Source organism: Pseudophryne corroboree, unplaced genomic scaffold, assembly GCF_028390025.1.
Source record: "Pseudophryne corroboree isolate aPseCor3 unplaced genomic scaffold, aPseCor3.hap2 scaffold_2234, whole genome shotgun sequence".
NCBI lineage: Eukaryota > Metazoa > Chordata > Amphibia > Anura > Myobatrachidae > Pseudophryne > Pseudophryne corroboree.
In genome coordinates, this window is record NW_026968884.1 from 13,998 (window position 1) to 36,845 (window position 22,848).

The 22,848-nt window shown below is 46.9% G+C and overlaps 1 protein-coding gene across 1 annotated transcript in view; it reads right to left on the minus strand.

Moving 5' to 3' along the window:
* Positions 1 to 590: 590 nt before the first annotated feature.
* Positions 591 to 22,848, minus strand: part of LOC135008985 (zinc finger protein 345-like) — a 38,442-nt gene continuing 16,184 nt past the window's right edge. Inside the window, exons 5-6 of the mRNA XM_063952240.1 lie at positions 19,045 to 19,713; positions 591 to 3,288 (exon numbers count right to left, since the gene is read on the minus strand). Of these exons, the coding sequence (XP_063808310.1) occupies positions 1,709 to 3,288; positions 19,045 to 19,713 (2,249 nt within the window). The 3' untranslated portion in view covers positions 591 to 1,708. The remainder of the gene's footprint in view (positions 3,289 to 19,044; positions 19,714 to 22,848) is intronic.

A 22,848-nucleotide genomic window follows, 5' to 3' on the forward strand; every position in this document is an offset into this window, starting at 1 on the left:
TGTAAATTCAGTTCACGCTGTTTTCTCATTTGTGTGCTCAGTTACCATGGCGATCTCCCCCTCACTGGCAACACGTCAGCTGGACGGACCGGCATTACGTCACTTCCGGAAGTGAGGGACGTCTCGACCGGGATCCGGGCGGCGTGGACTCCACGAGTGGGAGGAGTGCCTCCTGAAGTTAAGGTATTTAAACACTTTATTTGCTTATGTACACTAATCCTGACGACGGGGCTGCGACCCCGAAACGTTGATGTCTTTATGATAATAAATTCACTGCACGCTTTCACCTGATTACATGCTCTGAGTGCCGCCCGTCTGTTTCGCTGTATTGTCGGGTCGTCACCCGAGGGAGGGCACCGTGAGCCAAGGAAGCCTTATCAAGGAGCTGTGAGTGCCGGGTCACATTGTCTGTTTATATATATATATATATATATATATATATATATAATATGTGTGTGTATATATATATATATATGTGTGTGTGTGAGTATTTGTAAACATATACTGTATATATATATATATATATATATAATATGTGTGTGTTTATATATATATATATATATATATATATACATACATACATACATACATACACTGGACACGGGCAGCACAACCGTTGATTAGAAGTAAAGTCCCCTCCAGAGGGCACCGGGATCCCAATAATAGACCTCCTTCAGGGAACCATTAGTACCCGGGGGCGCTGTCTGCTGTAATGTGTAAAAAGGGGGACAATGTCTGCCGTAATGTGTAAAAACGGGGGCGCTGTCTGCTGTAATGTGTAAAAAGGGGACGATGTCTGCCATAATGTGTAAAAAGGGGACGATGTCTGCCGTAATGTGTAAAACGGGGGATCTGTCTGCTGTAATGTGTAAAAAGGGGGACGATGTCTGCCGTAATGTGTAAAAAGGGGACGCAGTCTGCCATAATGTGTAAAAAGGGGGACAATGTCTGCCGTAATGTGTAAAAACGGGGGCGCTGTCTGCTGTAATGTGTAAAAAGAGGACGATGTCTGCCGTAATGTGTAAAAATGGGGGCGCTGTCTGCTGTAATGTGTAAAAAGGGGGACGATGTCTGCTGTAATGTGTAAAAAGGGGACTCTTTTTGAGTATTTTGTGTGTGGCCCTCGAATATTCGCTGGAAGTGTTAAGCGGCCCCCCAGCTGAAATAATTGCCCACCCCTGCTGTAGGTAGATTTTCTGAGGGAATAAAGTGCTGGAGTCTGGCTATGTTCCTCAAATGAGGATCTAATTGTGGCAGATACCGATATCTAAGTGTCACTCCACCACCTAGGACACCAAGATTCCGCACATGATCAGCATTTTGTAACTCTGAACCCCCAAGCGTAAGCCTGGTTGGTAGCAAAGCTGAACTGTAGCCCTGCCCTTTGTTGGTGAGCTTAAAGACCTGTTTCACCAGGACTGAATCACAGCCAACTGGCATCACCCACACCTGGAGCTCAGCTAGACAACCATTTAGGATTGGTACTGGGTTCTCAGTACCTAGAGCAAAGACAGGTCATCTGCATAGCAGTGGTAGATGATGGCATGACATCTGATTATTTCACCCAGTGGTAACATGTATATTGCAAAAAGCATAGGAGATAGGATAAGAACCATGAAGAACAACGCATGGCAATGATAAGTATACTCCAGAAGATTAAAATGGTTCCTCACCTGAGTGATGTCTAATGTGTGCAACAAGAGCGGAATTATTTCTCAGAGTATAGAAATGGTTTCTCACCTGTGTGACTTTGCTGATGTCTAAGAAGATTTGATTCTTGTGTAAAACATTTCCCGCACTCAGCGCAAGAAAATGGCTTCTCACCTGTGTGACTTCTGTTATGTCTAACAAGATATGATTTAAGTGCAAAACATTTACCACACTCAGAACATGGAAATGGCTTCTCACCTGTGTGACTTCTCTGATGTATAACAAGATCTGATTTACATGCAAAACATTTCCCACACTCAGAACATGGAAAAGGTTTCTCACCTGTGTGACTGCGCAGATGTCTAACAAGTTGTGATTTACTTACACAACATTTCCCACACTCAGAACATGGAAATGGCTTCTCACCTGTGTGACTTCTCTGATGTATAACAAGTTTGGATTTCCAGGTAAAACTTTTCCCGCACTCAGAGCAAGAAAATGGCTTCTCACCTGTGTGACTTCTATGATGTTTAACAAGATATGATTTAAGTGCAAAACATTTCCCACACTCAGAACATGGAAATGGCTTCTCACCTGTGTGACTTCTCTGATGTATAACAAGATGTGATTTCTGTGTAAAACATTTCCCACACTCAGAGCAAGAAAATGGCTTCTCACCTGTGTGACTTCTCTGATGTTTAACAAGAACTGATTTGTGTGCAAAACATTTCCCGCACTCAGAACATGGAAATGCCTTCTCACCTGTGTGACTTTGCTGATGGGTAGCAAGTTGCGATTTGTGTGCAAAACATTTCCCACACTCAGAACATGGAAATGGTTTCTCACCTGTGTGACTTCTGTTATGTATAACAAGATGTGATTTAGTTAAATAAGATTTCCCACACTCAGAGCAAGAAAATGGCTTCTCACCTGTGTGACTTCTCTGATGTATAACAAGATGTGATTTCTGTGTAAAACATTTCCCACACTCAGAGCAAGAAAATGGCTTCTCACCTGTGTGACTTCTCTGATGTTTAACAAGAACTGATTTGTGTGCAAAACATTTCCCGCACTCAGAACATGGAAATGCCTTCTCACCTGTGTGACTTTGCTGATGGGTAGCAAGTTGCGATTTGTGTGCAAAACATTTCCCACACTCAGAACATGGAAATGGTTTCTCACCTGTGTGACTTCTGTTATGTATAACAAGATGTGATTTAGTTAAATAAGATTTCCCACACTCAGAGCAAGAAAATGGCTTCTCACCTGTGTGACTTCTCTGATGTATAACAAGTTGTGATTTGTATGTAAAACATTTCCCACACTCAGAACATATCAGTGGCCTCTCACCTGCCTTACCTGTGTATGGGTTATTAGGCTTTGTGTTCTTCGTAAAACATTTGGCATCTACAGAACACTGAAACACTGTATCTACTGTCAGAGCTGTAACAGATGCACCAATATCAGAGTGATCAGGAGAACATTTCCCAGGATCAGAGGGATCAGCTGATAGAGCTGGATGTATAATTGGGGTAATGGGGTTATCTCCTGGAGAACCCGGTCTACTGTCATCTTTTATGTCACAATCCGGGGATAACATTAGATGTCCTTCTGAGATATTCCTGCTTGTGTGTCCATCTGCTGGAAATAAAATACATTATGGAAATGTGACATTTTCTGTAACAATATTTATCTTGTAAACAATAGGAGAAGACGACTCTCTGGGACACTTAATTGTAAATGTGTGTATAATAAAACATAACTTTTAATGAAGGCTTTATAATATTGTGTCTCAGACAATCATTGTGTCCACCCTCCTGAGAACACTCACAATAACAAATGTAATATTATAATAAGACTTAGATATCTCTCTCTCTTGTACTGGTAACTAACCATGAAGTATAAATGGAGATGTAGTCACTCGGCAAGTCCTATGTCAGCACCGATGTAAAACAATGGATGGGAAACATATCGTATGAATTGGAGATTCTAGATGAACAATAACCTCAGGCGTATGAGCTGATGGATCAGAGAAATGTCTCCTAACGTTACTCCTGGAAGCATTGGTAAGGTAGTATTCCTTTACGTGTGTGCTCATACGCTGGTAAGCCTGTACAAGTGTTACTCTCCCTTATATAAAGGTATATTCCTACAGCAGAGTAGGTGTGGTACAAGGTACTTTACATGCAATACACCATATGATACCCTGTAATCATCATCATCTGCTAGGTTATAATCCACTTTCTCTTAAGTCCTAGAGGACACTTGAGTCCATTTAGTACCATAGGGTATAGACGGGTCCTTTGGGAGCCACTGGCACTTTAAAAGTTTAATAGTGTGGGCTGGCCCCTCCCTCTATGCCCCTCCTACCAGACTCAGTTTAGAAAATGTGCCCGGAGGAGCCGGTCACAGCTAGGGGAGCTCCTAGGAGTTTTCTTAGCTTTTTATTTTCTAGAGATAGGTTACAGGAAGGCTGCTGGCAACAGCCTCCCTGCTTCGTGGGACCAACTTCCTGAAGAGTAGTGATGTGTACTGGAAATTTTTCGGGTTTTGTGTTTTGGTTTCGGTTCCGCGGGCGTGTTTTGGATTCGAACGCGTTTTGGCAAAACCTCACCGAAAATATTTTGTCGGATTCAGGTGTGCTTTGGATTCGGGTGTTTTTTAAAAAAAAAAAAACTCTAAAAAACAGCTTAAATCATAGAATCTGGGGGTCATTTTGATCCCATAGTATTATTAACCTCAATAACCATAATTTCCACTAATTTCCAGTCTATTCTGAACACCTCACAATATTATTTTTAGTCCTAAAATTTGCACCAAGGTCACTGGATGACTAAACTAAGCGACCCAAGTGGCCGACACAAACACCTGGCCCATCTAGGAGTGGCACTGCAGTGTCAGCCAGGATGGCTGATTTAAAAAATAGTCCCCAAACAGCACATGATGCAAAGAAAAAAAGAGGTGCACCAAGGTCGCTGGATGGCTAAGCTAAGCGACCCAAGTGGCCAACACAAACACCTGGCCCACCTAGGAGTGGCACTGCAGTTTTCTAGCGAGAGGATGAGTGCTTCCATCCTCATGTGAATCTGAACCACTAGCCATAAACATAGGCCAGGGCCTCAGCCATTCCTTGCCACTCCGTGTCGTAAATGACATATAGGCAAGTTTACGCTTCTCATCAGATGCTTTTAATTTAGATTTTTAGGTCATTTTACTGAACTTTTGTAGTATGCTTGACAACACAGAGGTAGAGCAATGGACTACTGTACCATACTGCTATATATATATATATATATATATATATATATATATACTGGTGGTCACCAAAATTCTGCACTGTCCTCCTACTATATATACTGCGCACAACTAAAATGCACCACAGGTATGGATGGATGGTATACTTGACGACACAGAGGTAGGTAGTGCAGTGGACTACTGTACCGTACTGCTATATATTATATACTGGTGGTCACCAAAATTCTGCACTGTCCTCCTACTATATATACTGCGCACAACTAAAATGCACCACAGGTATGGATGGATGGTATACTTGACGACACAGATGTAGGTAGAGCAGTGGCCTACTGTACCGTACTGCTATATATTATATACTGGTGGTCAGCAAAATTCTGCACTGTCCTCCTACTATATATACTGCGCACAACTAAAATGCACCACAGGTATGGATGGATAGTATACTTGACGACACAGAGGTAGGTAGAGCAGTGGCCTACTGTACCGTACTGCTATATAATACTGGTGGTCACTGGTCAGCAAAATTCTGCACTGTCCTCCTATACTACAATGCAGCACAGATATGGAGCGTTTTTCAGGCAGAGAACGTAGATATTTGCAGCACACTGAACACAGAAACTGAGAGAACGCTGCACTTCCTCTCCCTATCATCTCCAATGCACAAGTGAAAATGGCGGCGATGCGTGGCTCCTTATATAGAATACGAATCTCGCGAGAATCCGACAGCGGGATGATGACGTTCGGGTGCGCTCGGGTTAACCGAGCAAGGCGGGAGGATCAGAGTCTGCGTCGGAACCGTGTAAAAGGCGTGAAGTTCGGGGGGGGGGGGTTCGGATTCCGAGAAACCGAACCTGCTCATCACTACTGAAGAGTTAACGGTTCTCTACTCTACTGACAGGACACTGAGCTCCTGAGGTTGCTGATCGCAAGTCCACGAGGCAACTGCTCTCTCCCGCAGCACGGCCGCCACTCCCTAACAAAGCCAGAAGAAAGTGGTGAGTACAGCGCCGGCGTCCCAGTTAGCAGGTTGCCGGCGCAAGGGTGGAAGCGCAGCTCTGACAGGCTGCGCTCCAGGAAGGCTCAGCAACACAGTGTAGGCGCTTTGAGGGGCGTCCTGAGCCAGCGCGGATAAACCCTACACTGGTCACACAGCTAACAGGGGCTAATCCTCAGGCCAGTATAAACAATTAGTGGAGGAAACCGTACACCATTACAAGGGGCGGGGCTTCCTCAGAGCGGATCCAGCACTCACCAGCGCCATTTTCTCTGACGTCCTAGTGGATGCTGGGACTTCCGTAAGGACCATGGGGAATAGCGGCTCCGCAGGAGACAGGGCACAAGAATAAAAGCTTTAGGATCAGGTGGTGTGCACTGGCACCTCCCCCTATGACCCTCCTCCAAGCCTCAGTTAGATTTTTGTGCCCGGCCGAGAAGGTTGCAATCTAGGTGGCTCTCCTGAGCTGCTTAGAAGTAAAAGTATATTTAGGTTTTTTATTTTCAGTGAGTACTGCTGGCAACAGGCTCACTGCATCGAGGGACTAAGGGGAGAAGAAGCGAACTCACCTGCGTGCAGAGTGGATTGGGCTTCTTAGGCTACTGGACATTAGCTCCAGAGGGACGATCACAGGTTCAGCCTGGATGGGTCCCGGAGCCGCGCCGCCGCCCCCCTTACAGAGCCAGAAGAGCGAAGAGGTCCGGTGAAAGCGGCGGCAGAAGACGGTCCTGTCTTCAGATAAGGTAGCGCACAGCACCGCAGCTGTGTGCCATTGCTCTCAGCACACTTCACACTCCGGTCACTGAGGGTGCAGGGCGCTGGGGGGGAGCGCCCTGAGACGCAATAAAACACATAAATACCTTAGGATGGCAAAAGAAATACATCACATATAGCTCCTGGGCTATATGGATGTATTTAACCCCTGCCAGTTTTCCAGAAAAAAGCGGGAGAAAAGGCCGCCGTGAAGGGGCGGAGCCTATCTCCTCAGCACACAAGCGCCATTTTCCCTCACAGCTCCGCTGGAAGGACGGCTCCCTGACTCTCCCCTGCAGACTACACTACAGAAACAGGGTAAAACAAGAGAGGGGGGGCACTATTGGCAGCTAATATAAAACAGCAGCTATAAAAGGGAGAAACACTTATATAAGGTTATCCCTGTATATATATAGCGCTCTGGTGTGTGCTGGCAAACTCTCCCTCTGTCTCCCCAAAGGGCTCGTGGGGTCCTGTCCTCTATCAGAGCATTCCCTGTGTGTGTGCTGGGTGTCGGTACGATTGTGTCGACATGTATGAGGAGGAAAATGATGTGGAAGCAGAGCAATTGCCTGTGTTAGTGATGTCACCCCCTAGGGAGTCGACACCTGACTGGATGATCGTATTTAAAGAATTACGTGACAATGTCAGCAACTTGCAAAAAACTGTTGACGACATGAGACAGCCGGCAAATCAAATAGTGCCTGTCCAGGCGTCTCAGGCACCGTCAGGGGCCCTAAAACGCCCGTTACCTCAGTGGGTCGACACAGACCCAGACACAGATACTGAGTCTACTGTCGACGGTGAGGAGACAAACGTAATGTCCAGTAGGGCCACACGTTACATGATCACGGCAATGAAGGAGGCATTGAACATTTCTGACACTACAAGTACCACAAAAAAGGGTATTATGTGGGGTGTGAAAAAACTACCAGTAGTTTTTCCTGAGTCAGATGAATTAAATGAGGTGTGTAAAGCGTGGGTTTCCCCCGATAAAAAACAGCAAATTTCTAATAAATTATTGGCACTATATCCTTTCCCGCCAGAAGTTAGGGCGCGTTAGGAAACACCCCATAGGGTAGATAAGGCGCTCACACGTTTATCAAAACAAGTAGCGTTACCGTCTCCTGATACGGCCGCCCTCAAAGAACCAGCTGACAGAAGGCTGGAAAATATCCTAAAAGGTATATACACACATACTGGTGTTATACTGCGACCTGCAATCGCCTCAGCCTGGATGTGCAGCGCTGGAGTGGCGTGGTCGGATTTCCTGACTGAAAATATTGATACCCTGGATAGGGACAGTATATTATTAACTATAGAGCATTTGAAAGATGCATTACTATATATGCGAGATGCACAGAGGGATATTTGCACCCTGGCATCGAGAGTGAGTGCTATGTCCATTTCTGCCAGAAGAGCGTTATGGACGCGACAGTGGTCAGGTGATGCGGATTCCAAACGACATATGGAAGTATTGCCGTATAAAGGGGAGGAGTTATTTGGGGTCGGTCTATCGGACCTGGTGGCCACGGCAACGGCTGGAAAGTTCACCTTTTTACCCCAGGTCACCTTCCAGCAGAAAAAGACACCGTCTTTTCAAACTCAGTCCTTTCGTTCCCATAAGAACAAGCGAGCAAAAGGCCACTCATTTCTGCCCCGGGGCAGAGGAAGAGGAAAAAGACTGCATCAGACAGCCTCCTCCCAGGAGCAGAAGCCCTCCCCTGCTTCTGCCAAGTCTTAAGCATGACGCTGCGGCTTTACAAGCGGACTCAGGCACGGTGGGGGCCCGTCTCAAAAATTTCAGCGCGCAGTGGGCTCACTCGCAAGTGGACCCCTGGATTCTGCAGGTAGTATCACAGGGGTACAAATTGGAATTCGAGACGTCTCCCCCTCGCCGGTTCCTGAAGTCTGCTCTACCAACGTCTCCCTCCGACAGGGAGGCAGTATTGGAAGCTATTCACAAGCTGTATTCCCAGCAGGTGATAATCAAGGTACCCCTCCTACAACAGGGAAAGGGGTATTATTCCACGCTGTTTGTGGTACCGAAGCCGGACGGCTCGGTGAGACCAATTTTAAATCTAAAATCTTTGAACACTTACATAAAAAGGTTCAAATTCAAGATGGAGTCACTCAGAGCAGTGATAGCGAACCTGGAAGAAGGGGACTTTATGGTATCTCTAGACATCAAAGATGCTTATCTCCATGTCCCAATCTACCCTTCTCACCAAGGGTACCTCAGGTTTGTGGTACAAAACTGTCATTATCAGTTTCAGACGCTGCCGTTTGGATTGTCCACGGCACCCCGGGTCTTTACCAAGGTAATGGCCGAAATTATGATTCTTCTTCGAAGAAAAGGCGTCTTAATTATCCCTTACTTGGACGATCTCCTGATAAGGGCAAGGTCCAGGGAGCAGTTAGAGGTCGGAGTAGCACTATCTCAGGTAGTGCTACGCCAGCACGGGTGGATTCTAAATATCCCAAAATCACAGCTGATTCCAACAACACGTCTACTGTTCCTAGGGATGATTCTGGACACAGTCCAGAAAAAGGTGTTTCTCCCGGAGGAGAAGGCCAGGGAGTTATCCGAGCTAGTCAGGAACCTCCTAAAACCAGGCCAAGTGTCAGTGCATCAATGCACGAGAGTCCTGGGAAAAATGGTGGCTTCTTACGAAGCGATTCCATTCGGAAGATTCCATGCAAGAACTTTTCAATGGGATCTGCTGGACAAATGGTCCGGATCGCATCTTCAGATGCATCAGCGGATAACCCTATCTCCAAGGACAAGGGTGTCTCTCCTGTGGTGGTTACAGAGTGCTCATCTTCTAGAGGGCCGCAGATACGGCATTCAGGATTGGATGCTGGTGACCACGGATGCCAGCCTGAGAGGCTGGGGAGCAGTCACACAGGGAAGAAATTTCCAGGGCTTGTGGTCAAGCATGGAAACGTCTCTTCACATAAATATCCTGGAACTAAGGGCCATTTACAATGCCCTAAGTCAAGCAAGGCCTCTGCTTCAGGGTCAGTCGGTATTGATCCAATCGGACAACATCACGGCAGTCGCCCACGTCAACAGACAGGGCGGCACAAGAAGCAGGAGGGCAATGGCAGAAGCTGCAAGGATTCTCCGCTGGGCGGAAAATCATGTGGTAGCACTGTCAGCAGTGTTCATTCCGGGAGTGGACAACTGGGAAGCAGACTTCCTCAGCAGACACGACCTCCACCCGGGGGAGTGGGGACTTCACCCAGAAGTCTTCCAACTGATTGTAAACCATTGGGAAAAACCAAAGGTGGACATGATGGCGTCCCGTCTCAACAAAAACTGGACAGATATTGCGCAAGGTCAAGGGACCCTCAGGCAATAGCAGTGGACGCTCTGGTAACACCGTGGGTGTACCAGTCGGTGTATGTGTTCCCTCCTCTGCCTCTCATACCGAAAGTACTGAGAATCATAAGAAAGAGAGGAGTAAGAACTATACTCGTGGCTCCGGATTGGCCAAGAACTTGGTACCCGGAACTGCAAGAGATACTCACGGAGGATCCGTGGCCTCTACCTCTAAGAAAGGACCTGCTCCAGCAGGGACCTTGTCTGTTCCAAGACTTACCGCGGCTGCGTTTGACGGCATGGCGGTTGAACGCCGGATCCTGATGGAAAAAGGCATTCCAGATGAAGTCATCCCTACCCTGATTAAAGCCAGGAAGGATGTAACCGCGAAACATTATCACCGCATTTGGCGAAAATATGTTGCGTGGTGTGAGGCCAAGAAGGCCCCCACAGAGGAATTTCAACTGGGTCGTTTCTTACATTTCCTGCAAGCAGGACTGTCTATGGGCCTAAAATTAGGATCCATTAAGGTTCAAATTTCGGCCCTGTCGATCTTCTTCCAGAAAGAACTGGCTTCAGTGCCTGAAGTTCAGACGTTTGTCAAGGGGGTGCTGCATATACAGCCTCCTTTTGTGCCACCAGTGGCACCTTGGGATCTCAATGTAGTTTTAGGGTTCCTAAAATCACATTGGTTTGAACCACTCACCACTGTGGACTTGAAATATCTCACATGGAAAGTGGTAATGCTGTTAGCCCTGGCTTCAGCCAGGCGTGTCTCAGAATTGGCGGCTTTATCATATAAAAGCCCTTACCTAATTTTTCATTCAGACAGGGCAGAATTGAGGACTCGTCCTCAATTTCTCCCTAAGGTGGTTTCAGCGTTTCACATGAACCAACCTATTGTGGTACCTGCGGCTACTAGGGACTTGGAGGACTCCAAGTTACTGGACGTAGTCAGGGCCCTGAAAATATGTTTCCAGGACGGCTGGAGTCAGAAAATCTGACTCGCTGTTTATCCTGTATGCACCCAACAAGCTGGGTGCTCCTGCTTCTAAGCAGTCTATTGCTCGTTGGATTTGTAGTACAATTCAGCTTGCGCATTCTGTGGCAGGACTGCCACAGTCAAAATCTGTTAAAGCCCATTCCACAAGGAAAGTGGGCTCATCTTGGGCGGCTGCCCGAGGGGTCTCGGCTTTACAACTTTGCCGAGCAGCTACTTGGTCAGGGGCAAACACGTTTGCAAAATTTTACAAATTCGATACCCTGGCTGAGGAGGACCTGGAGTTCTCTCATTCGGTGCTGCAGAGTCATCCGCACTCTCCCGCCCGTTTGGGAGCTTTGGTATAATCCCCATGGTCCTTACGGAGTCCCCAGCATCCACTTAGGACGTCAGAGAAAATAAGAATTTACTTACCGATAATTCTATTTCTCGTAGTCCGTAGTGGATGCTGGGCGCCCATCCCAAGTGCGGATTGTCTGCAATACTGGTACATAGTTATTGTTACAAAAATCGGGTTATTGCTGTAGTGAGCCATCTTTTCAGAGGCTCCTCTGTTATCATACTGTTAACTGGGTTCAGATCACTAGTTGTACGGTGTGATTGGTGTGGCTGGTATGAGTCTTACCCGGGATTCAAAATCCTTCCTTATTGTGTACGCTCGTCCGGGCACAGTATCCTAACTGAGGCTTAGAGGAGGGTCATGGGGGGAGGAGCCAGTGCACACCAGATAGTCCTAAAGCTTTCTTTAGATGTGCCCAGTCTCCTGCGGAGCCGCTATCCCCATGGTCCTTAAGGAAGTCCCAGCATCCACTACGGACTACGAGAAATAGAATTATCGGTAAGTAAATTCTTATTTTCTCCCTGCAGATCATAGGAACTAGGACACTGACAGGGAGCGCTGCCCTCCCTATTAAGGTGAGTTAGTCAGCGCCGGGCTTTTATCATAATAACTGCCTACAGGGGCGCTGTGTGGCTGGCTCCTTATACTCTATGACTCTCTGAAGGTACTCTGGGGGAAACTGTATCTGACATTTTCCTGTGTGTGTGTGTGTGTGTGTGTGTGTGTGTGTGTGTGTATATCCACATTACCTTGTCTAAGGACTCTGTGTCCTGTGCTGCAGAGTCCTCGCTTACCTTCCCTGCTTCTAAGGAGTTAAACTCCTTGTTTAAAAAATCCTGGGAAAACCCAGAGAAAATTCCAGATCCCTAAAAGAATTCTCATTGCTTTCCCTTTCCCTGAAGAGGATAGGAAGAAGTGGGAAAACCCACTTACAGTAAACGCTTCAGTATCTAGGATGTCTAAAAAGGTGGTTTTACCTGTCCCTGCTTCAACCGCCTGAAAGGAGCCAGCTGATCGCAAGACTGAGACTACGCTCAAATCACTATACACAGCTACAGGCGTGGCTTTAAGGCCCACTATTGCTTGTGCATGGATTCCTAAAGCCATAGTAAAGTGATCAGGCACCTAAGAGGACTTAGATACTATGGATAGGAGTGACATAGACATATTTTTACGTCACATACAGGATTCTGCAGGTTTCATGGTGGAGGCCATGAAGGATATTGGCCTGTTACTTCCATAGCTGTCTCGGCACGCAGAGGACTCCAGATACGCCAATGGACTGCGGATGCAGAATCCAAGAAAAGTGTGGAGAACCTGCCATTCACAGGACAGGCACTATTTGGGGATGCATTGGATGCGTGGATTTCCATGATGACTGCGGGTAAGTTGACATTTCTTCCCTCCACAGCAGCCCCAGCTAGGAAATCTTATCCTACACCTACACCTACACTGCAGTCCTCTTGGACCGCAAAATTTTAAAAATCCAAACCGCCTCCCACCTTCTTTAAACGAGGTCGGGGAAGATCCAAAAAACCTGCACCAACAGGTTCCCAGGAACAGAAACCAGGTTCTGCTTCCTCCAAACATTAAGCATGACGGTGGACCTCTCAGCCTGGAGATCAGGCAGGTGGGAGCGAGACTAAAAGATTTCAGTTACGTCTGGGCATCATCATGTCTAGACCCCTGGGTGACAGATATTGTTAGCCAGGGGTACATACTGGAGTTTCAGGAACTCCCACCTCACAGATTCTTCAAATCAGGCTTACCAACTTCACTGACAGAAAGTGCTATCCTACAGGAAGCCATTCAAAAACTGGCACAAACAAATGTCATTGTTCCAGTTCCACCTCACCCAAAAACTAAGGGTTATTACTCAAACCTGTTTGTGGTACCAAAACCGGACGGTTCGGTAAGGCCTATATTGAACCTGAAGTCGTTGAACCGCTAACTTGAGGGTTTTCCAATTCAAGATGGAGTCTCTGAGAGCGGTGATCTCAGGTCTGGAGGAGGGGGAAATCCTAGTATCCCTGGATATCAAGGATGCGTACTATCACATTCCGATCTGGCCACCTCACCAGGCTTATCTACGGTTTGCACTACAGGACTGTCACTATCAGTTCCAGACGTTGCCATTTGGCCTCTCCACAGAACCGAGGGTGTTCACCAAGGTCATGGCGGAGATGATGCTCCTCCTACGCAAACAGGGAGTGAACATAATTCCATATCTGGATGATCTGCTGATAGAGGCATCTTCCAAGGAGAAGCTGTTGCAGAGTATTGCGCTCTCAACTCAAGTACTCTGGGATCATGGGTGGATTCTGAACCTTCCAAAGTCACATTTGGAACCAACAAGGAGACTGCCCTTCCTGGGGATGATACTCAACACAGAAATGCAGAGGGTGTCTCTACCGGAGGAAAAAGCATTGGTGATCCAATCAATGGTCCGGGATGTCTTGAAACCCCAGCCCCCCCCCGGGTATCGGTTCATCAGTGCATTCGCCTTCTGGGGAAGATGGTAGCCTCCTACAAGGCTCTACAATACAGTAGATCCCATGCACCGTTCTTCCAGCTGGATCTCCTAGACAAGTGGTCAGGATCGCATATTCACATGCACCGGCGGATATGCCTGTCGCCGAAAGCCAGAATTTCACTACTCTGGTGGCTGCAAATTTCTCACCTGCTCGAGGGCCGCAGGTTCGGGATTCAGAATTGGATTCTTCTAACCACGGATGCAAGCCTCAAAGGTTGGGGAGTAGTCACCCAGGGGGAAACCTTCCAAGGAAAGTGGTCAAGCCAGGAATCGGTCTTTCCAATAAACATTCTGGAACTAAGGGCCATATACAATGGCCTTCTACAAGTGGCTCATCTTCTGCAAGATCGAGCCATTCAGGTTTAGTCGGACAACGTCACAACGGTGCCCTACATAAACAAGCAGGGTGGAACGAAGAGCAGGGCTGCAATGTCAGAGGTAACAAGAATCCTCCTCTGGACAGAAAGACATGCGCTGGCGCTGTCAGCGATCTTCATTCAGGGAGTGGACAACTGGGAAGCGGACTTCCTCAGCAGACACGATCTCCATCCAGAAGAATGGGGCCTCCACCTGGAGGTATTCACAGAGGTAACACGCCGATGGGATGTACCTCAGATAGACATGATTGCCTCTCGCCTCAACAGGAAGCTTCAGAGGTACTGTTCCAGGTCACGAGACCCACAGGCAGTGACTCCAAGGGTGTTCCAGTCAGTGTATGTGTTCCCTCCACTTCCACTCATCCCAAGGATTCTCAAACTAATAAAAAGATCAAGAGTTCCAGCGATCCTCATCGCTCTGGACTGGCCAAGGCGGCCTTGGTACGCGGATCTTCTGGCATTACTGCTAGATGATCCGAGGCCTCTTCCTCTTCACGAAGACCTTCTACTGCAGGGGCCGTTTGCCTATCAAGACGTACCAAGGCTACGTTTGACGGCATGGAGGTTGAACGCCAGATCTTAGCCCGGAAGGGCCATCCAAATAAGGTTATTCCTACTCTGATCCAAGCTAGGAAGGGGTAATGTCTAAGCATTACCATCGGATTTGAAAAAAGTATGTGTCCTGGTGTAAATCCAAGAAGTTTCCTACGGTGGAGTTTCAACTGGACATTTTCTCCTCTTTCTGCAAGCAGGTGTGGATGTTGGCCTATGCTTGGGCTCAATCAATGTCCAGATTTCGGCCTTGTCTATTTTCTTCCAGCAACAATTGGCTGCTATCCCTGAGGTTTAGACTTTCTTGAAAGTTCTGCACATCCAACCACCCTTTGTGCCTCCTATGACACCTTGGGATCTTAATGTGGTGCTGCAGTTCCTGCAATCGGATTGGTTCGAACTTTTACAGGAGGTGGACGTAAAGTTTCTTACTTGAAAGGCGGTCACGTTATTGGCCTTGGCTTCTGCCAGATGTGTGTCAGAATTGGGGGCATTGTCGCACAGGAGCCATCAGAGGGAGTCGACAGAGCAGGAGTGGAGGCCAGGCAATAATAATAATAAAAGCAGTCCAGGCGACCACTTACTGCCCAGGTAGGGCCGCAGCGACAGAAGTCCCTGCCGGAAATCACTGAGGCTGTAGTGAAGGGCACTGATCATGGGCTGTCAGTGTCTGTAGCTCCCAGAGAAGCGGCTGGTTTCAGGAGGGCATGTGGCTATATAGCCAGTTTTCAAGATGGCCACTTCTGGCAGGGAAGCCTAGATCAGAAGAAACTGTTCGGCTATGGCGGGTGAACCAGGTCAGTAATAAGGCAGGAGAGGAGAGGGTACTAGGATGCAGTGGCACAGGGTAGCGTATCTGGCTGCATAGGAACCCCACATGTATGTCCTCTATAATTCACAGCTCTGCCAGATTCCCCCGTAGCACCATAAATTAGGAGGAGAGGAGGAGATGCTGGGACACGCTGGAGTGATGATAGGCAAGCGCTCCGTGTATTCCCCACTGCCACGACTACGGGTTCCAACGGCCTGACAGTAGAAGGCAGGCTGCGGGCTGGTGAGCTGACTAACCCAATGCATCCCTGCTGGGGCCACCAATCCCCGTAGTATGCGCTGCATCAGATGCCGGGATAGCAGCTCCGCTCCGTGTCTCCAGCCGATGCCACCGCTGTTCCCCAGTCAGCCACTCCACACGACTCCAACAGCATGGCTAGGCACAAGAGTGGACAGGGCGCACAATCCTCGGTGAGTAGCAGCGCTACCTCGCTGAGGTCCGGTCCGTGGTGGGATCACTGCACAACTTCAGTCCGCAGCTTCGAATCTGGTTGTAGGCCGCAACTTGCAAAAGCCAAATGAATGGCTCCCCGGGTCCGCAGCCTACACACCAGAGTGTCAAAACAATCAGAGGGGCCAGAAAGAGCCCATAGGACAGCTGTAAAAGGCAGAAAGGACCAATATAAGCAGGAGCTGCCTTTCCAGTCAGGCCACACACCCCGTGACATAATTTATTAATGTTGAAAACAAAAGTAATGTAGAGTTTTGTTCCAATCTAAGACCTGCGAATCTACTTTGGGAGCCACCTCCCTTTTTTTTTTTTTTTAACAGTCCCCAGCTGGACAAGGATAATTAAAATTCCATTTCTTGGAATTCTAACTTCCTACTGGGCGTAACCCATAATTTCCATCAGCTGTTTTGGGATGTTTAAACACAGTTGCCTACTCTGCTGCCTCTTCTAAGGATAGAATGGCTTACATAGCACTAATTAGCTCAGATGATATGTCCACTGAGCTGAGACCTTCTGAAGTGCAATGAGTCCTCATCCTCCAACGAATCCTCATCTAAAACATGTGTAGACTGTGAAGATGTATCATGTCTATGTGATTTACTTACCACTAGCGTTTCAGCCTGCTTTTTTGAGAGGCTGACAATTCCCTAGGTGTATAAACTTCAGAATGAATGTTGCATGTAAGGGTTAATAGGGAAACCTATCACTGGTATAGGAGCTGGTATAAACTGCTGAGCTACATTAGATAATGTCTGCAAAGTAGCCCATGAAGGTTCACCAGAACCTGTGCCTTCCTCGCTGCTTGCTAGTACATTCTACACAGACGTCCGCCGAAACTACACTGTACACGTGGGTAAGCGTTGTCGCGACCCGGCGGGGAGTTGTTGGAGCGACTCTGAGGTGCATCTAAGACGCTTTTTAGAAAGATCACAAAAAAACAAAACAGTAATACTAAAAAAAAAATAAGAAAGCTCATGGTTACTAAAAAACAGCAACCCCCTGACCATGGTCCGGCTCCTGCCACACCAAACAAAAAACTGATTTGCCTGAGCCAGGAGGTGGGGATATATGGACAGGCACGTTGCATGCTGGGAGGCCGAAAGCTTTGACCGTTTGGTACAAATCCGCTGTCACGTCTTCATATCCCAATGTTATCCTGTGGATAACCTGTGGACCCTGGCGGAGAAAAGATATATATATCTAAGAGGATAGAATTTGATCGGTGTTGTTAGGTCATGTAGATGAGGTTCTCTCCGTGTCTCCAGAAGTAGCGTGTGTCAGATGACGTCACTTTGATGCACTGGAGCGTGCGACGGACGGCGACATGGATGGTTCCACAGGGTATATTAGGTGAGTGGTTGTATGTCTCTTTTTGTTCTGCACTCTGATGAAAATGCCACAAACAGAGCATTGAAACGTTGGTACACTAAACCTGCCCGGTCTATTTATTCTGAGTGCTGCCTTGTATGGATTCTATATTACGTTGCACCAACTCATGCAGCCTGGTTTGGAGGGCACCGGCTATTGATTCTTTAATATTTACTTCAGGTCTTCTTGAGGAGTGCCGCTTAACCCCCCCCCCCAAAAAAAAAATATTTTATAGATATAGATATATAAATATATAAAAATAAAGTTCAACAACACATAAGGGAGCCATTGGTTTTGGCAGAGACCGGCATTTGTTTGTTGGTGATCCCTTGTAGACAGTGAGTAGTATCCATCTACAGTGGAAGAAGAATGGACACCAAGAATCTCAGCGGCGGAACAGTGGTCGTGAAAGTAGATCATGACAAATCGGGACCACAGGCATTTAGGACCCCTAGCAACCACCAATCGTTACAAACACATCAGGAACTGCACCAACAGTACAATGCCGGACCCAGCCAAACAGTCCCACAGTCCCAGATCTGGTGAATTGGAGGGCCACGTGAGATGTGGTACATCAGACTGGTGCTCTGAAAAACAATCCAAGCCTTTCAGCCACTGTTACACCGCTGAGAGCATACCTTAAGTTTAACACTAATGTGATAGCTGTTTTTATGGTAATTGTTTTGAGCAATAGAGTAGGGCCTGCAGTATAGTGGGGTTCCTTGTCGGGAGCTGAAGACTTAAATGCACTGAGCAATACATGAATTAAAACTCCACTGTTTATTATTGTTAGTTAATATAGTGAGTGTAAGACACATTTATATATATAGTAAGGCTACTGGAGACCTTAGATTGAGCAATATTGGATCTGACCATTACATTCCCTAAAGTCCTAACCTCAAACCTGCATAGAGCAGAAACTATTCACAAGTAATTAGGAATGTGTTCATCATGAACAAGTCCACAATTACAGTCTGAAGTTTACACAATTATTTCAAGTCTACACAATTGATATTTGAGGATAAAGCCTTTAACAGAAAACACCCCTGAAGAAGTCACTATTGATGAAACGCGTTGGGAATACACAATTTGTATTTAGAGTGAATTGGAGTGGATAAGAGCAAGCCTGCCCATGCAAGGGTGACAACAAGTGCAAAACGCTTGTCTTATGATTATACAGATATGTACTTGTGATAAGCTTTTAATCTGTTTTACTTGAAGTCCTAGATTCAAATTTCATTTTATTTCTGAATCTTATACGAATTGTATTTGGTGAGCTCAGGTCTACTGTATAGCAGGAAATATTTCATACCTGCATCATCTAACAAAATGCATATAAATTAGACACTCCACAAAAAATAATACTAATTATATACATACATATATACACATTATATATAATCACTAATAATAAACTTCTGCTTGTTACTTTTAATAACATTATAGTGTTGTGTGTAATAACTCTCTACATGTGATATTTGTCATGGATAGCCTTGTGTTAGAAACACCCAACTGAGAACAGGGCTGATGGCGGAGGAGGGTGTAGGATAAGAGATTGCTGTAGTGACTGAGCAATGAGAATATGTGACTTCTGTAATAAGTGTTTATTACTCACCTGTGCTGATATCTGTAGGCATCTCCTCCTCCTTACACTGCTGATCACCCCTCACATACGTCTCTTCTTCTCCCTTCATATCAGTCACATACGTCTCTTCTTCTCCCGCTATATCTTCTGCCTTCATATCAGTCACATACGTCTCTTCTTCTCCATCTATATCTTCTGCCTTTATATCAGACACATACGTGTCTTCTTCTCCCGCTATATCTTCTGCCTTTATATCAGTCACATACGTCTCTTCTTCTCCCTCTATATCTTCTGCCTTTATATCAGACACATACATGTCTTCTTCTCCCGCTATATCTTCTGCCTTTATATCAGTCACATACGTCTCTTCTTCTCCCTCTATATCTTCTGCCTTTATTTCAGTCACATACGTCTCTTCTTCTTCCTCTATATCTTCTGCCTTTATATCAGTCACATACATCTCTTCTTCTCCCTCTATATCTTCTGCCTTTATTTCAGTCACATACGTCTCTTCTTCTTCCTCTATATCTTCTGCCTTTATATCCGTCACATACATCTCTTCTTCTTCATCTATATCTTCTGCCTTTATTTCAGTCACATACGTCTCTTCTTCTTCCTCTATATCTTCTGCCTTTATATCCGTCACATACATCTCTTCTTCTTCATCTATATCTTCTGCCTTAATATCAGACAGACGTTCTACCTAAATAACCCAAAAAAAATAAGATTTTACTCACCGGTAAATCTATTTCTCGTAGTCCGTAGTGGATGCTGGGAACTCCGAAAGGACCATGGGGAATAGCGGCTCCGCAGGAGACTGGGCACAACTAAAGAAAGCTTTAGGTCACCTGGTGTGCACTGGCTCCTCCCACTATGACCCTCCTACAAGCCTCAGTTAGGATACTGTGCCCAGAAGAGCTGACATAATAAGGAAGGATTTTGAATCCCGGGTAAGACTCATACCAGTCACACCAATCACACCGTATAACTCGTGATACTATACCCAGTTTAACAGTATGAAACACAACTGAGCCTCTCAACAGATGGCTCAACAATAACCCTTTAGTTAACAATAACTATGTACAAGCATTGCAGACAATCCGCACTTGGGATGGGCGCCCAGCATCCACTACGGACTACAAGAAATAGATTTACCGGTGAGTAAAATCTTATTTTCGCTGACGTCCTAGTGGATGCTGGGAACTCCGAAAGGACCATGGGGATTATACCAAAGCTCCCAAATGGGTGGGAGAGTGCGGATGACTCTGCAGCACCGAATGAGAGATTTGTAGAATTTTGCAAACGTGTTTGCCCCTGACCAAGTAGCAGCTCGGCAAAGTTGTAAAGCCGAAACCCCTCGGGCAGCCGCCCAAGATGAACCCACCTTCCTTGTGGAATGGGCTTTTACTGATTTAGGATGCGGCAGTCCAGCCGCAGTATGCGCCAGCTGAATTGTGCTACAAATCCAGCGAGCAATAGTCTGCTTAGAAGCAGGAGCACCCATCTTGTTGGGTGCATACAGGATAAATAGCGAGTCAGTTTTCCTGACTCCAGTAGTCCTGGAAACATAACTTTTCAAGGCCCTGACTACGTCCAGTAACGTGGTATCCTCCAAGTCTCTAGTAGCCGCAGGCACTACAATAGGTTGGTTCAAGTGAAAGGCTGATACCACCTTAGGGAGAAACTGGGGACGAGTCCTCAATTCCGCCCTATCCATATGGAAAATCAGATAAGGGCTTTTACATGACAAAGCCGCCAATTCTGATACACGCCTGGCCGAAGCCAAGGCCAATAACATGACCACTTTCCACGTGAGATATTTTAGATCCACGGTTTTTAGTGGCTCAAACCAATGTGATTTTAGGAAACTCAACACCACGTTGAGATCCCAAGGTGCCACTGGAGGCACAAACGGGGGCTGAATATGCAGCACTCCTTTTACAAATGTCTGAACTTCAGGTAGTGAAGCTAGTTCCTTCTGGAAGAAAATCGACAGAGCCGAGATCTGTACCTTAATGGAGCCTAATTTCAGGCCCATAGTCACTCCTGCCTGTAGGAAGTGCAGAAATCGACCCAGTTGAAATTCCTCTGTTGGGGCCTTTCTGGCCTCACACCAAGCAACATATTTCCGCCATATGCGGTGATAATGTTTTGCAGTTACATCTTTCCTGGCTTTAATCAGTGTAGGAATGACTTCCTCCGGAATGCCCTTTTCCTTTAGGATCCGGCGGTCAACCGCCATGCCGTCAAACGCAGCCGCGGTAAGTCTAGGAACAGACAGGGACCCTGCAGCAGCAGGTCCTGTCTGAGCGGCAGAGGCCATGGGTCCTCTGAGATCATCTCTTGAAGTTCCGTGTACCACGCTCGTCTTGGCCAATCCGGAACCACGAGTATTGTTCTTACTCCTCGTTTTCTTATTATTCTCAGTACCTTTAGTATGAGAGGCAGAGGAGGGAACACATAACTTGACTGGTACACCCACGGTGTCACTAGAGCGTCCACAGCTATCGCCTGAGGGTCCCTTGACCTGGCGCAATATCTCTCAGGGGAGAGCCAGGGAGCTTCCCTCCAGCGGAGCTGTGAGGGAAAAATGGCGCCAGTGTGCTGAGGGAGATAGCTCCGCCCCTTTTTTGCAGACTTTTCTCCCGCTTTTTTATGGATTCTGGCAGGGGTATTTATCACATATATAGCCTCTGGGGCTATATATTGTGATATATTTGCCAGCCAAGGTGTTTTTATTGCTGCTCAGGGCGCCCCCCCCCCCAGCGCCCTGCACCCTCAGTGACCGGAGTGTGAAGTGTGTATGAGGAGCAATGGCGCACAGCTCGGCCGGGCACAGAAATCTAACTGAGGCTTGGAGGAGGGTCATAGTGGGAGGAGCCAGTGCACACCAGGTGACCTAAAGCTTTCTTTAGTTGTGCCCAGTCTCCTGCGGAGCCGCTATTCCCCATGGTCCTTTCGGAGTTCCCAGCATCCACTAGGACGTCAGAGAAATAACGAGATTTATGGTAAGAACTTACCGTTGTTAAATCTCTTTCTGCGCGGTACACTGGGCTCCACAAGGATAACATCGGGTGTAGAGTAGGATCTTGATCCGGGGCACCAACAGGCTTAAAGCTTTTGACTGTTCCCAAGATGCACTGCGCCGCCTCCTCTATATGCCCCGCCTCCGTGCACAGGAGCTCAGTTTTGTTAATCAGCTCAATGCAGTAGCAGGTATCAGAGACGACAATCGCTCGTAGCCAAGTACACCGCACACTCACCACAGGAAAGGGTGACAGCGGCTATGCCAATACCAACCCAAAGAAGCTAAGTGTGTCAGGGTGGGCGCCTTGCGGAGCCCAGTGTATCTCGCAGAAACAAATTTAACAACGGTAAGTTCTTACCATGAATCTTGTTTTCTGCTGCGGGATACACTGGGCTCCACAAGGATTAACATCGGGGATGTCCTAAAGCAGTTCCTTATGTGAGGGAAGCACTGTAGTGGGCACAAGAGCCCGGTGTCCAAAGGAAGCATCCTGGGAGGCGGTAGAATCGAAAGCATAGAACCTTATAAACGTGTTCCCAGAGAACCACGTTGCCGCCTTGCAAAACTGTTCAAGGGTCGCACCATGGTGGGCCGCCCAAGAAGGTCCAACCGACCGAGTAGAATGGGCTTTAATAGTAGCAGGAACCGGACGACCAGCCTGTACATAAGCATTTACAATCACCATTCTAATCCACCTGGCCAAAGTCTGCTTGGAAACAGGCCAGCCACGTTTGTGAAAACCAAACAACACAAAAAGAGAATCAGATTTCCTAAAAGAGGCAGTTCTCTTCACATAGATACGGAGA